Below are 16,204 nucleotides of genomic sequence, written 5' to 3'. Positions count from 1 at the left end.
TTCATCTCTCAGTGTGGAAGAAATGTTAAAGGGCACTTCTTGTGTGTCAGTTGAATAATTGCATCTGAAAACTTTCAAGTAAAACACAAAGGCAATTACAGGAAAGAATTCATTAAAAAATTCAGTGTCAACCTCTCCTACTAAAATGTTGCTAAAACCAAATCCTTAAGATGTTCTGTTGTGATACAGTGCTGCATGGCTTGAATAAACATGCCATTTTCTATATTATTAGAAACATAAGGATGGTTATTTTGTCAGTGCTGGACTTTCATTCTGAAGTCACGCTTTGAAGCCTTTCATTTTTCAGATGATGTTTGTCTCATTTTCACAGGTGGCTTCTACACACAGCTGTTTGAATCCAGTGATAGCTCTCAATCACTCAGGATAATCAGTCTGAACACAAATTTATATTATGGCCCCAACAGTGTAACTGTGAATATCACTGACCCAGCCAACCAGTTTGCTTGGCTGGAGGGAATACTGGAAACCTCTTCAGAAAAGAAGGAAAAGGTAAGGGCTGTGAACAGAACCCATCAGTATTATCTGTTTATACCTTGAAAAGAACAGAAAAAAGAGAAGTGAGTAGAGACAATGAAAATATAAACATTATTCTACAAGAATATTAATGCTGCCAAAGATACCGCAAAATCAAAATTTCATTTTTAAAAATAATTCTTCCATGAATATGCACATTGTACTACAACAATTAATAAAATAGTTGCAGTTTCTCCAATTATACAGTAAAATACCTTTTCTTTCTGACTGTGTAAAATACTATAGAAGCCAGGATGAGAATACTTAATACTTTCACTTTTGGAGTCTTTTTACCCATAGCCTTTAATTTTAATGTGTGCGCTCTTGGCCTGAGACCAAAACTAGCATATTTCATTTATATTTTTATGTAATTGTATCAAAAATAGAAAGGAGTGTGTCAACCACAAAACTTAGCCAGGCTGCAGCAATTGCCATGATTCGAGTGTTGTGATAAATTGTCTTATAATAGTCAGGTTTTGAAGTGAGGTTGCTGGCTCGTGTTTGACTGATTGGTGTGAGGATTGGATCATCATCTGACCAGAAAAACTGATTTGAAACATGTTTACATTTTGCTATGATGTTGTAATTTTAAAAATATTACAGTCAGAAGAAAGGAGAGGTTTTCCCTCCTCGTAAAACCCTGCAGCGTATTAGTTGGTGTGTGCAGTTGGAACCAAGCGTCTGCCTCAGACAGAGGGGTTTTAACTTGTTCTTCCACAATTCTGTAACTCTGGCCATGCAGGCTTTGTAATATTCTGACATAAGGTTTTCTTACTGTCCCCTTGAGATGCCAAATCAGAAGTCTTGCCCTAATAACTTTTTTTTTCATTTGAAATAATTTTTTTCCCCAAGAATATACCGAATTCACACACACACACAAAATTCTACCTTTTTCACAGTATGATTTTAAACATTTTTACTGTTTTTATTTTGCATATGAAAACTGTCATGATTTATAGCTTTCAAAATGCCATTTCTAAGATATCATTATTATGAAATTGTAGTAACCATTTCCAAGTTATAGATAAAAGTATAAATTTCAAATGAAGGTGCTGATTGTGCTTTCTGTGTATAATTTCTTAGGTGTATATAATAGGACATGTACCAATAGGATACTTGCCGTATGCAAGGAATACTACAGCTATCAGGGAGCATTACAATGAGAGACTGGTAAAGATTTTTCGTAAATACAGTAGTGTTATTGCGGGGCAGTTTTTTGGACACACACATAGAGACAGTATCATGGTCCTGCTGGATGAAGAAGGTAATGATGCTTTTTGAATGCTTCATCTTTTTCTTCTGGATTAAAAGCAAATTAATACTTCCTTGCATGTTCTTACTGGTCAGCCTCTGTTATAAATAATTGAAAACGGAAAGTGGGAAATGTTGCTATTTATCTACAGGAGTTCAAGCCTCACACACTCTCACTTTTTCCCCAGAGAGAACCTTGCATGGCAGACTGTCCTTTTCTGTTGAAGTCAGAAGAGACTCTCCAAGCTTCTCGCTTTTTTAAAATGAATGCTCATGGCTACACAAGAATTTCTAGTCTTTCCTCTCTACTCCCTCAGTGACATGGGCAAATTATACTGGCCAGTTGCTATTGTGTAATGTGTCAAAGGGAATGTTCTCAGGCCAACTAGACATGCTCTATGTTCTTGTGTTTCCTGCATCATTACTGTGCCTCTCTGCTGAGTTCCCTGCTGCTTCAAAGTTAATTAAGATAAGGGTAAGCAGGAGGCAGGGGAAAAAAAAAGTCTCTGCCTGTTGCATCTCTTAGATCAGCTAATTTCCCTTCAAGAAAAGCACCCAGGTTTGAAACTTCTGTTTATTGCTTTGAAGTCCCTTAGTGTTAAGCATGGGCATGGCCATATGGAGAACTCTAACACCTCTAATGGAAGAACTCTTAACAAGTAACTGGTTAAATACTTGTGTCTTTACCATAGAACAGTGGGAGGTGTGTTGCTTTGGTTTATGTAAAATACGCAAATATTAATCGGCTATTTTTTTTTTTTATGAACTCATAAAAGCAATACACAAAATGCAGACTGGGGTAACAGTATTCTAAATAATTTACCTTTTTACATGGCATTATCATTAAATTAATCTTCAGTAAAAAGGAATCCAGCCATAGTGAATGAACTTTTTCTTAATATTTTTTAAATGGTGTTCAAGGTAGTCTTATACCTAGGTATTTTTGTACCTTTGCCCATTTGTGCATGAAACCAGCATCTCTACTGCAAATTTCACTGAGGACAGACTGATCTTGGTGCCCTGTCGAACTTGCATGTAGCTAAATACAGTTTGTGTTTGTCTGTACCGTATCAGGCTGTCTTCTATTCATGCCATTTTCCTCTTGACAAAATTCCAGAGAATTCAAGATAAATGTAACATTGTAGCCAATAGCAGTGTACTGAGATACAGAGCACAGTTTTATCTTCTCCAGAAGAATCTATGAATTTCCAAGCTTTCAAAGCTTCTACTGATCTTGGGATCTCACTGCTGCGATGTTGTCAGAGACAGGAATAGTTAGGGCTTCGTTTTTTGTTCCACAGAGAACCTCTCAATATGCTATCCTGCATATGCTGTCTAATTAAAGCCTGTGTACATCCTCTTGTTTTGGTTGCTGTAAAGTCCTATTTTCACGTACTAGGGGCTGGGCTAGTCGAAATGAGTGAAGTCAGGGTCAGGTGATGATACCCTGGTGTTTCAAATAACATCATAAATACATAAAAGAAAAAAAAAACAACACGCAAAGTATAGCATGGAGACAACAACTATAAGTTTTGAACATTTCTTCAGTAGAAATATGCAAAATACGGAGACCTTACATATAGGCAAGATAATTTTGCACAGCTAGTTGAATTGGTGGGAAGTCTCTACTGTAGAAAAATTTAAGTGGTACTGTGGTATTTTACACAGATTTTGGTCTATTCAGTGAAACACAGTGATACAGCTAATTCAGGAAAAAAAGTGCTAATGTACTTAAGCCAGTTACTCTGGTTCTTGCTGTGTTGGTTCTCTACAAAAAACATTTGTTTGAGAAAGAAGTGATCAGAAGGGAACAGTTTCCTCACTTTCCCTCTGCCTGCAGAAAAGCCAGTAAATTCCTTGTTTGTGGCACCTGCTGTAACCCCAGTAAAGAATGTGTGGCAACTGGAGTCCAATAACCCTGGTGTCAGATTGTATCAATATGATCTTCTTGATTACAGCTTGCTGGTAAGTAAAGATTTTGAAGCATTGTTTAAGACTTCAAATATAATGCCATTAAAAATTACAGCAAGATGTAAGTCTTTTTAGTATTATGTACATTGGTGGAACTTTGGTGCTTACTCTTTATTTTTCTTCTTGGGCAAAGGAAAGAAAATCTTGTTCAGTCTTTCTGTGCCTGCAGGACTACCCAATACTTTCTGTTCTCTATGAAATATTCTTACGTCATAGAATCAAAGAGTCAGAAATTTTCTGGGCGGAATCCTGAAACTATTTACAGGGAGCTCTGCAACAGTGAAAAAGGTTCACTTAAATCCTGGCCTTGTTTACATACCAATGTTTGCTGGTGAATCACTTTTAACCCTGTGATGTCTTTTGTAATCATGCACCCTTCTATATAAGTTTATACTTTTTAAAGATAAATTTAGAAGCAAAAAAGTAGAATATTCTGTAGTCTCATGTGATTTTTTGAAATCAATTAAATCCTGTATAGTTGTTTTGGCTCTGAATGACTCGGATATTCTCTCTAACTCAGGGTAAAATCTTGACCTCACTGAGTTCAGTGACAACACATCCTGCACCGTGACTGGTTTCTTTCTAGAGACTTGTGCTAATACAGGCTGCTCCTTTCTTCTGCACATTTCACTCCTGCATCTCCGTCTCTCCTTTTCCCTTAAATACTCCCTGGGCCATTATTTTTCTTTCCATTCCACCCCTCAAGCACCGCCATCAGAAGAGAGGCTTCTAATTCTCACCTTTTTGCCCCACTCCTAAAGCAGACATGAGCACAGTGGCGGATGGTTTCCAGTTGGGACAGGAAAGACCCCTAACACTGCCACTGCAGCCTTTTGTGGCTCCTTTTTGTTCTCCTCCCCATCCCCCCCATTACTGCACTGCAAGTACCAGCTTTGGGTGTAAGCCCAGCTCTTGGGGTGGGACGTGACCTTCTATTCAGTTGTGAATAATGAGGAGTGACAGCTTCCTAATCAATAGGTCACTCTAGAGACTTAATGAAGCAGGGAAGAAAGCAATACAGCAGTGCCTATTTTTTGTTTCCTTTTTTTTTTTTTTTCCCTTAACTGTAGGATCTTTGGCAGTTTTACTTGGACCTCAGAGATGCCAACAAGAAAAATGAATCGAACTGGAAATTAGAATACATCCTGACTAAAGCTTATGGCATTGAAGATTTGAAGCCGGAAAGCCTATATGAAATGGCTAAGCAGTTGTCTCTGCCACACAGCACACTCTTTGAGCGGTATTACAGCAATTTCATTGTGAGTTATGATAAAACCCTTGTCTGTGAAGAGGGGTGCAAGGCCTGCCAGATATGTGCCATCCAATATTTGGATTACTCCTCATACACAGATTGTATCAATCGTGAAGCAACATGGAGATGAAATCTCCATGCAATTTATGCTGATAGTGACTTTAGCCTGTGATTTAAAGAACCTGCTTATCCTTTGCCTCAAGCAGGGACATGCTGAGAGGGAGCCTGTGGGACTTCTCTGAATTTCAAGGGTGCAATAAGTCTCCCCAGATCTTTCTTCTTGTAAACACATTTTCCTTCCACATCTAGATAAAAATGTATTTGCTATGTAGTAGTGGCCAGGTATTTCGTTATTGTTTCAGGTGTTCTTTGGAAATCCAAGTGTGTTCTCAGGGTGTGTAAACGTAGGCAATGCCATTTCAGGCAGGGGTTTGTATGGGGGCAGGCTTCAACCATCTGCTGTCACAATTTGCAAACTGAAATCTGCAAAACCCACCTTTGCGGAGACTGCAGTGCAGTTATGTTGTTGATATGATGCCAGTATTGGGCACCCCCCTGTGCCAAGTTTCCTTCTTAACCCCTTAAGCCCACTTCTGTTGAGGGGCATTTTCTAACAACAGCATAAAAGTAACTTAATGGAACACAAACTTCTGTCCTGTAAATACTAAATGCATTTTTTTCAAAAGTGTGTGTTTGCCCAGCACAAAGTGCTTTTTTCTTATAGGGCTATGTACATTGGTACTGCTATCAAGCAGTCTCCTGGTATAAGATTTTGCAGCAGGCCGTGAATCAGGTTTAAATTGATCAACATCACTAGACATAGCATGTATGTTCTCTGTGCAGCACAGGTAAACATGTACTTGCCATGGTGTTTCTCACGTTTCTTTTTTCACAGAGCAGTCTAATACTTAATCTGAAGATTATCACAGGTATGAATTTACAATTGCACAGACCTATTATTATTCTTCTTGTGGTTAAATGTGTGCACAAGATGAGAATATTAAGTAGGGCATTTATCTAGTGTGTGTAACCAAGAAGGACTTTCACCCATTTTTCTGTCACATCAAGAGCTATACTTTTGGAACCTTTGGTCAATGTACTGCCATACAGACCCTTCTCTAGATAATATTATTCCAGGGTAACTGGAGCTGTAGAAGTGGTTATGAGAGAAATCCGATTGCTAACTGTTTATTTTCGTGAGAGTAAAGCCTTTACTGTAGCTATTGAAGAATTTTCTGGTTTTGTTTTCACTCAAGGTTGAAAGACTTAGCAGAATTTTGTCATGCATCAGTCATCCACAGAGGTAATGGTTGGTTTGCTAAATTTGCATTCAGAAACAAATCCTCTAGTGGCAGTAATGTTTAGAAATGCCATTAATAATGCACAGTATGCAGTACTGTATTTTAAATTCTGTGCTTGGAGAGGGCATGGTGGACACGTAAACTCTTCAGAGCTATCCGCTCTGGCTAATTTTGAATATATCTGGATATGTAGATAACCTGAGTTAAAGTGAGTTCTGTGCAGACTGTGACTGTGAGGATGTACCAGGAAGTTTCAGCCCTGAAAGCTGATGATTCTCTCTGTGTTGGATGTGTTTCTTCATTGGGTGTCTCATGGGTTTTTTCATTACAAAATCCCTGTGTTACCAGTATCTGTTCTCCAAGGGCAAGCAAGGAAAGTTGTGGGCGGATAGCATAAGGGCAATTGCAGCTGATCGGATTGCTGAGCTTCCTACAATTTGCCAGATGGGTTTTGTTCAGTTCAGTCTTGTGCTTTGAACAACTGTCTCTTTTCTCATACTGGCTTGTTCCTGTGAGTTCTGTGACTTCTGTTTAGTACCTACAAGACATCATGGAAACGCTATGAAAATTATCTAGTTGTATTTTTCCATTAAGGACTTCTTTATTGCTGAACTTTAGGGAGAGCTGAAGCACAAGGCAGATTGGTAGCTGTGGAACCATAGGAAAAGTCATATGCTGCTGAGGAGTTGTTGGGCATCTTGCTTCCTAGATTTCTTTTTTTGTGCGTGTGTGTCAGTAGATGTTATTTAGTGAGCATGAACAAATAAATGCCTACAAATATCTAAATAGCAAACTATGATCCAGACATACTGTTTTTTAATCTGGACTTCAAGTGAAGCCAAGAGTTGGATGGCATCAGCCAAGGAGTTTTTTTTGTTTGTTTGTTTTAGCCAGAGATGTATGTCCACCAGGGTTACATTTAACCAGGGTATATCCTTCAAGATGCACCTGTTTGTGTAGGCTAGCATTCTCTGCTTCTTCTGTATGTAACTATACTCATGCAAATGCAAGCCTAGCTTGGCCAAGAAAGATCCAGAAATGTGTTTGACTGCATCATCTTTTAACACAGACATAAACCAAGGGGAAGGCTTCTAGGAATGTTACACTGTAAAAAAAACCAAGAGATAAATCACATGAACAGTTTAGATGACACCTGGGTGTAAGGGGAAGTAGGAGACCATCGTATTTTTATTTCAGGTTCCAACTCCATGTATCTTCATTTCTTCATGTATCTAGGAATGTTCTAATGGTAAGTTATTCTTCCGTGACAGAAGCTTTCTGTAAAGAATCATAGAAAATGCCAAAGAGACATGGCGTGATAAAGTTGCTGACTCCTGTAAACCAGATTCCTGTTTCACTTTTCACAGAATACTTTGTGGCCCCATGTTGCATGAAGGATTAGGGGGAATATTTGTAAGGTCGCATTTGACAGAAAGACAAATTACTCCCCCTAGTGAGTTAAAAAGCTTTTAATTTATCTACAATTAAACTTGAGGCAAATGAACAAGGAGAGCAATTTCTCAAATGTTCTAGGATTTAACTTCCAGTTTTTGAAGGTAAGTAATTTCCAAAGGAAGTACTCCTACTTCTTCATAGCAGTACTGCCATGTAGCAGTTACTGGCTCTTGGAGATCATGTCACCTGATGGATCCAGAACCTTGTGGTAGATGCAGGTCTCAGCCACATCCAGGGAATAACTGGAGCCTATGGGAGGAATCTTCAGAGTCCAGCTCAGCTAACCAGCAGAAAAGGGATGTGATGGAAACCAAAGATCTATTCTTAAGCAGGCTGGTGTCTCCTTCCAGTTAGTTTCTGTGCTTTAATTCTCTCCTGGAGTTAACTGTCTGAGCTTATGTCTACATGAACAGTCACTGCAACCTAATAGGAGTGCCTTCCTTAACAGGAGAGTTGGTGCTGAGGCACTGATGTGACTGCTGCACATTTCATTAGCAATTGGAGGATGTTAGATGTACCCTTGAAGTGCAGCTGCCAGCTGCAGTTGCATCTGAAAGAGCATTGTCCAAGAGCACTCTGCAATACAAATGAAAGCACATTAAGTGGGGATGATCAGTAAACTCTGTTCAGAGGTGTGCTCCCATCCAAACTCAAGGTGTGCCCAGAGGCCTGTGTTAATTGCTTTAGTTTGGGGCACTCAGTAGTGCCAGGATGTGATCTCATGATTTCTACTGTTTGTCACTTGCCAGCCTGAAGAAATTGAAATGACTGGAGGAGATGGCCAGTGACTGAACATATTGTTAGTAAAATTTAAGTGGTGAATTTAAGTTGTCTAAAGACAGAAATAGGTAACTAAGTACATGTCGTCTCTTGTGGTCCTTTTCCTGTATGGACAAATGCTGAGCACATAGCATCTTCAAGGGTAAGTATCTAGTTTAACACTGTCATGTAAGTTCCCTCTGTGGAAACACCAATCTCAAGAAGATGAGTTGTCACATCAGTCTAAGAATAAAACTTCTTGGAAGTCCCTCTCGTGCTCAGTCAAGAGGAATTATGACACTTTCAATGAAGAAGGGGACTGTAACTGTCTAAACAAGACTAGTTGCTTTCCTTCCTTGTTTTCTAAAAGCTGAAGACTAGCTTTTATGTCCTTACCACTACAGTTTTCAACAAGAAACTAGTGCTTTAGATAATTCACTTGTCATCTGTCAGCCACAGCTTTCTTGTTTTGCTGGAGGAACATCCTACCTCAGAATTCTACCAGTTTTGTTATTTGCTGGCCTGGAAAGAAGCCTAGTGTACAATGAATGTTTTGTTTTATTTTTTTCATACTGTGTGTGAAACATCACAGCTGTAGAAATTAAAAGCAAACATACAGAGGAAAAATAACTGAAAATGTTGACCATCTACGTATGCTTACTTAGTTTCTGATGGTTGTGGGAATGGTGAAGGCACCGAACTGAATGAATGTTGTGAGTGTGCTACTGAACATGATACATCAATTCTTATGAAAGTAGGTATCAGGAGAGTGGTCACAAGTAGGGTGGAACATGCAGTAGGCAGATGACTGAAATTGTAACAAGGGAATCACTTAAAACCCAAAATGTTGAAAGCAAAACCACTGGAAATGTGGCAAAACCCAGCCCTAAGCACTTAGTGAAGCAATGAGAAGAGCACTGATGTGCTTTAAGTGCAACTTATATTGCCTTCAGTGGTAAAACTATATCGAAAGACTGTCTGGAAAACGCCTTCTATTGTCTGCATTTCTATCAAGTTGTGATATGAATCTACCTGTCAAATGTGTTACAGGTAGTTACAGAAATATTCCTCCATCATGCCTTCCAGTTTGCGTTGGGTAAGAAAACTGGACATGCTGTTCTCATACCCTATAAACTATTTGTTGGATTTTAAAGCAACCACTCAGACATCGTGAATAATTAAGCTGGAGGAGTTTCAAGTGTGGAGCTGGGAAAAAAAAAAGTACTTCCCATCCTCAAAAGCATCCTAAGACCTCAATATTTCCCACTGGAAGAGAACCAAGACCTTGTTGAGGTATTAGGCAGGGAGATAAACGAACCGGGGATCTGTGCCTGAGCCTGCCACCTTCCCCTTCAAGCACTTGCTGTGCATCTGTCATGGTGTTTAGGCTTTCTCCTTCTTCCCTGGAACTGAAAAAAATTCTAAATTAAAATTCTGTTTGGAACTGTTGCATTTATATACAAAATTCTGGTATTGATACAGCATTTTCCACTGAAAACTGTTAAGCAGTTCTCAAGAACTTTCCCACATGCTATGAAGTTTATTGGACACTTTGCCTGTCCAACATGCTGCATGCCAATGGATACACTGCGGCAGCTTTTTTTGTACTATATAATGTATGACTTTTGATAGTTAATATAGGTGTCGAGGGTTTTGATAGGCCAGGTGATCAGTTGGTAAAAACTGGCTTTGGAGCACTGAAATTAGAGTGATGGATTAATGAATAAAGTAATGAATAAGCCTACTTCACATTCAGGAATGGGTTTTCAAAAATACCTAAAAAATATTTCTGTGTGACATAACGCAGTCCTACCTGGAGCTGAACAAACAGACTTGGGTAGTGGCGGTAGAGGAGCTGTATCAGTACTGTGCTTTTCCTGAAATGAGTCCCCCTGTAGCCCAGAGTGATGTGATAACACACGTATCCTCTTTCCCCCCTTCAAATCTACCTTCAAATATTTGCCTGTATAGTGTTGATTTATGGCATGTAAATATATACATACAGACTTAGTGTACAAATCCAAATGAATTGTGCTGCCAGGCCTTCTGGTTTGATGTTCGTGGACTATAGATGGACAACCCTTCTGCAGTATTTCTAGGGATGTTGGGGCACTCTACATCTTGTGGATTCTAAAGTTTACAAGACAATTTAGAAATGCCCAAGGCTGCTAAAGGATGGCAATTTCTTTAGGTTCTTTTATGAGCATTGAACCCGACATCTCCAGTGTTCAGTCTAGCAGGATCTTCCTTCAAGCAGGGATGGTCATAAAAGCTGGTAGTTGTATCCCTCACATGCAGAAAGACTCTTCTTCCAGATGGATAGGGTATCTTAAAATGCTTGCATGCTGCTCAGGCTTTTTAATGCCTTATAAAATGGGAACTGTCAATTTTTAGATACTTTGAAAAGCTTTCCCTGGCCACTTTCTCATTCATATTTTGTTGGACATTTCTGGTAGAACTTGTCTCGTATATTGGAATATTTTACACCTATGAAAACTTCTATCTGCCACAGAACATTTTTAAGCCAGTTGAAACTTAAGACTTTGGTAAAGTATCCCTCTAAAAGATTCTGATGTTGTTGCAGCTGATTGCAATGAAGTGTGCATTTTACATAGCCTTGATTGAGTCACTGAAAAGGTTGTTTAACTTATTCTCACGGGGGGGGGGGATATTTGATGTTGTTTTTACATCAACCTAGCTGAAACCTTCCAACATTTCTTACAGACTTTGTTGATAGCTAACAAGACGTGTTTCAAGCTGTTTGTTCTTAAGAAATAAGAAAGTCTAAATGAAAGTATTTATACAGAACTTGAAATTCTAGACAGACACAGGATTTTGCTTAGAATAATTGCCAGTGTACAATCAAGGACTTTTCTATAGTATATTTTGTGTTTCTCCCCTCCTCCAATCCCCCTGGCCAAAGGAAATGTCTGCTGAGTGGTGTCAGAATACCATAGCAACTATCTTGTGACAGAGCTGAGGATGTTTTGTTCTGCAGAGGACCCATTAATCACTTACATTGCCCGTAGTCCACAGTCCCATCCAATGTGATTCTGGGAATTTACTGCTGAAAACTGTTGCTGAATATTTGTATGGAGAGACCCATGGGGGAAGGAGAGTGTGTTATTTGTCGTGTGTGAGGCTCTAGGGATGGACAGAGGGATTCCTATTGCCAGGAGACAGGAGTTTTCCCTTCGTCCAGTCAGGGGAAGGAGGAGCAGGGGAAGGGGAGTTTGCCTGGGAGCGCATCCGAGGCTGGTGGTGGGGCAGCCGAGAAAAGCACAGCGTGTCCTGTGGGCTAGTTTGGGTGTCCATCTGGGTGGTTTTCCATTGGGTGTGGGCACTGGTGCTGGAGACCTGTGATTGTTCCACGCCGCCTCTGCTCCTTGCAGCTACACAAGCTCCCCACTCTGAGCAGCAACCACCCCTTTCCTCAGCCCATCTCTCTACTTGGGGTTTTTAAGTTACTCCTCTGAGGCGTCATGTTTTTCCCTGTCACCAAATCATATTTCCTCTCTTGTTTAACTGCTAAATGCTATGACTTTTTTTTTTTCTTGGTATCAGTTCAAATCAAGTTTACAGTGGAGCCCATGGTTCAGAATATGCCAGCAATTAAGCTTTGACCCATCAAAACAGTCAAAAAGTTCCCACTTGCTCACTGCATTTACTTAACTCACTGAGTCCATAAGACCTCCCAGCTAGAGCAGAAATTCAGCCTGTTGGAGCTTGTATTCTTGAATATATTAGCTGCTTGTGTCACAAACAGTGCCTCAAATAATTTTGGGAACTGAGAGTCCTGAAAAATGAATAATTAGGAAATCTGAATGTGGCTCGTCCTGTATCCTGATTGTCAGTACTTACTCCAGATACATAAACAATAAAAGCCTAAGAACAGAAAGTATTTCTATACCTGAATCATATTTGCTACTTTCATATAATTGTACAGAAAAACAATTGCTGTGTGATCAGCTGGGTAGACGCAAAAGCAGTTTGTTGTCCATGGAGGAGCGGTTGCCCTCAGCTGCCCCTGTCTTTTGGAGCGCTGTTTGGATGGAAAATAGGATCCTATCTTACCTAATGATTTATGTGAAAACATGTCAGTGCTTCTCAATGCCTCGGAGGGGAAGTTTTCCCACAGAAATTTGCATATCTGCCCTCGCACTGTTTCGTGCCAGGCCACGTTTTTCTGCCACCTCTCTCTTTTGGTACAAAGATAACATGAGCAGTCAGGGCCTCACACTGCACCATTTCCTGTGCAGATATGCTGATTTCCTTTTGAGTCCCCTAACTGCATTCAGGGTCTCTTTGCTTTGCTTTCCCTTCCAAAGCAGAGCTGAGGCTGTTTGAGAGAAACCTTGCCCCTTTGCCTCTAAACTGGGGTAAGTCATATCATGCCCAGGAGAGGTGGAAATCTCTTGCTTCAGCTGCTGTTATTTTACTACTGCTAAATATGATAAGTGGTTTTGGTTTGTTTTTTTTGGACTGTGTCTCTGAGGCCCCTCTTCTAAGGTTTCTTTTCAGGTGGTACATTTTTCTAACACTTTGTGTGTGTGTTGATAGGGTGACAAACCAGTGTCCTATCCTTAAATTGCAAAGGGTTTAGCTCTGTGTAGTGCATTGCACATTCAGCTTGAAGAATAATCTCCATGCATGTCCTTTATTTAGTTATAAAAACCTTCTCTCGATTTATGCCAACATAAGGAGTGTTTAGTGTCTTTTTAGAAACCTGACCAGGAATTTTGTTTTGTTCACATATATATGCGATGAGAGTGTACTCTTGAAGACACAGTTCCTGGAAAAGAAAGCAAGGTATAGTAAAAATGTGAATTAACTGGTGTTAGTTAGCTAGTTGGACACATAGCTTGACATGCTTAGAATTCAGTGCAACTCCAGTGAGGTCAGGATGAAGTCTGCCTCTACATAATTTAACCCAGGCTTTGAGAACACAAATAATACATAGGCTGCAAACTATGTTATCCATTCATTTTTTAGAGTGAAAAAAAGCCTTCAAATGGCAAACGTAGAACTAGAAATAGCAGTTTTATTTTAAACTTCTTCTTTGTGTAACTGGACAGGTCCTATACATGTTACATTCATTGCTTCAGTCAGTGCCTGCCCTTGTGGTTTTTGGCATCTGGCCAATTTCTGTTTAAGAACATCCTCATATTTTTGTTTGTCCAAACTTAATGAGGCATTGTTGTTTGCTGGTATGCAAAATTATAAACCACTTGAATTTAGTGGTTAGAGAATAGCTTCTAAACTTTATATATGCTATATGCAATGCATGTAAAATCATGAAAAATCCTTTTTTTTTCCCATTGCACGTCTCTGGGTGCTCAGAATCAGTAAGCATTTCAGTTTCCCTGTACAGCCTTACTAGTTACCTGATCTCTCTTTTTTGCTGTTGCTCTCTCTATTCTGCCTTCATTCCTCTCCCTGTTATGAATTACTGGTGTTATGAAGAAGGCACACTTTTAGTTTTGTTGAATGTTGTAAAATATTCACTAGTCATACAAGAATTTGTCCTGCTGCTAGCAGAAAGCAGCTCTATAAACAATGTGCTCCTTTGTTTGCCCTAAGCGTAGTAACAAATGGATTATGTGTAACAGCCATCTATAGGGCTTTTATTTCATCTCCATTCAGGCTCTGCGTGTTTTGCACTGCTTTTAATGAGGCTGCCTGAACTATGGTAACCCCGCAGTACATTTGTAAGCAAGAGATATTAGATGAATCAGCCCCTTCCAGGACTGCATTATGAGGTGATCTGCTTTCATTACAGGATTTGTTTTATAGGTGGTAGAGCTCAGCAAGAGGACGCTGCAGGCACAAGCAGCGCTTACATGCTCTATAAGGCCAAGTTCAGGGTCTGCATTAATGCGAATCTCCTTTCCCACAGTCAAATCTCCATTCCTTGTGTGGCTTGAAGCACAACCTTTCTTGTGCATGACCTCCCCTTCTGCTTCAGACTCATACTGGAATGATTGATAGTCTTTTATAAAATACTCCATAAAGAACTATTTTACTTCCCCATCAGCATGAAAGCTTAGGTCCCCACACACAAAACAAGCACGAAACCCAGCATCTCACAGCAGAATGAAAAGCCTCTTCTTCCTTCTGCCTTTCTGAAGTGTGAAGGTTTCCTCTCTGGAACTCGAAATGTTTGTTCCCTGGCAATAGAAACCACTGTTGTCAAAAACAACCAAACACATATTTATACAAGTACAGATATACACCTTCTTTTTCTCTCCGGAGGCCTAAGAAAGTTCTACTTTTTCTCCTTTATTATTATTTTTTTTGACAATGTTTACATTTTTACCAGAGCAAAGCAGGATTCACAAGTGTCATAGTGCCCTATTTAAGTATTTCGTGGTTTCTTTGAATGTAATCTGTTCTCAAGATCTTCTGTTTGTTCTGCTGCTCTTCAGTCACTATCAGAATCAAAACTGGGTAGTTTTTACATAGGAAATATTGTTACAATACAGAAGACAATTGTATTGCAAAAAGTAGATAAAAACAAAGGCCATGTGGCAGCGTACAGGCCTCATCTTCCTCCTCTCTGAACACAGTTTTTGTATGTTGCTTGAAGTGTTTAATTTAAAAAAAAAAACATAGCTCAAGCAATTCTTGGTTTAGTAAATAGGGGACATGGTGAAAAACTGGGGATGAGGGAATACATACATTAGATGCCATTACTTTGGATAACCCCCCAGAACAGTACTAGAGATCCAAGCCTTGAAGAAGTCACTGTTGTTAAGTTTTTGGGTATTTCATGGCTGGACGATGGTTTTGGCAAGCAGTTTCTGGCAGTGAGGTAAAATCAAGCTGAAGTGTGACTTGCTAAATCTCAATGAGAATCCTGACAGCATAGGGCTGCAGGTAACACCTTATCCTAGTTGTAGTCTTTTCTAACTAGCAGCAGTGAAGAGCAAAGCCCTGAGATTAAAAATACCAAGAGAGGTCTTTACAGAATCACAGAATGTTTGGGATTGGAAAGGACCTCAAAAGATCATCTAGTCCAATCCCCCTGCTGGAGCAGGAAAACCCAGATGAGGTTACACAGGAAGGTGTTCAGGGGGGTTTTGAATGTCTCCAGAGTAGGAGACTCCACAACCTCCCTGGGCAGCCTGTTCCAGTGCTCTGTCGCCCTCACTGCGAAGAAGTTTCTTTTCAAATTTAAGTGAAACCTCTTCTGTTCCAGTTGGAACCCATTACCCCTTGTCTTACCATTGGTAGTCACTGAGAAGAGCCTGGCTCCATCCTCATGACACTCACCCTTTATATATTTACAAACATTAATGAAGTCACCCCTCAGTCTCCTCTTACACAAACTGAAGAGCCCCAGCTCCCTCAGGCTTTCCTCATAAGGGAAATGCTCCACTCCCTTAATCACCTTTGTTGCCCTACGCTGGACTCTCTCCAGCAGTTGCCTGTCGTCCTTGAACTGAGGGGCCCAGAACTGGACACAATATTCCAGATGTGATCTTACCAGGGCAGAGTAGAGCAGGAGGAGAACCTCTCTCGACCTACTAACCACCCCCCTTCTAATACACCCCAGGATGCCATTGGCTTTCCTGGCCACAAGGGCACAGTGCTGGCTCATGGTCATCCTGCTGTCCACCAGGATCTCCAGGTCCCTTTCCCCTGCGCTGCTCTCTGATATGTCATTCCCCAACTTATACTG

At 40.0% G+C, this 16,204-nt stretch overlaps 1 protein-coding gene across 4 annotated transcripts in view; it reads left to right on the top strand.

The window, feature by feature from the left end:
* Positions 1-16,204, top strand: part of SMPDL3A (sphingomyelin phosphodiesterase acid like 3A) — a 53,048-nt gene that overhangs the window by 7,450 nt on the left and 29,394 nt on the right. For 2 of the 4 annotated variants that reach the window (XM_065833728.2, XM_071806584.1), the window contains exons 5-8: positions 332-510; positions 1,618-1,798; positions 3,626-3,750; positions 4,827-5,015. In XM_065833728.2, the coding sequence (XP_065689800.2) occupies positions 332-510; positions 1,618-1,798; positions 3,626-3,750; positions 4,827-5,015 (674 nt within the window). Of the gene's footprint in view, positions 1-331; positions 511-1,617; positions 1,799-3,625; positions 3,751-4,826; positions 5,955-16,204 lie in introns of those variants that run through there. The other 2 variants (XM_065833729.2, XM_065833731.2) reach the window with 2 other exon arrangements.

This window comes from Patagioenas fasciata, chromosome 3, assembly GCF_037038585.1.
Source record: "Patagioenas fasciata isolate bPatFas1 chromosome 3, bPatFas1.hap1, whole genome shotgun sequence".
In the NCBI taxonomy this organism is placed as follows: Eukaryota; Metazoa; Chordata; class Aves; order Columbiformes; family Columbidae; genus Patagioenas; species Patagioenas fasciata.
The sequence above is the reverse complement of the archived record's forward strand: the minus strand, read 5'-3'. Positions and strand labels throughout refer to the sequence as shown.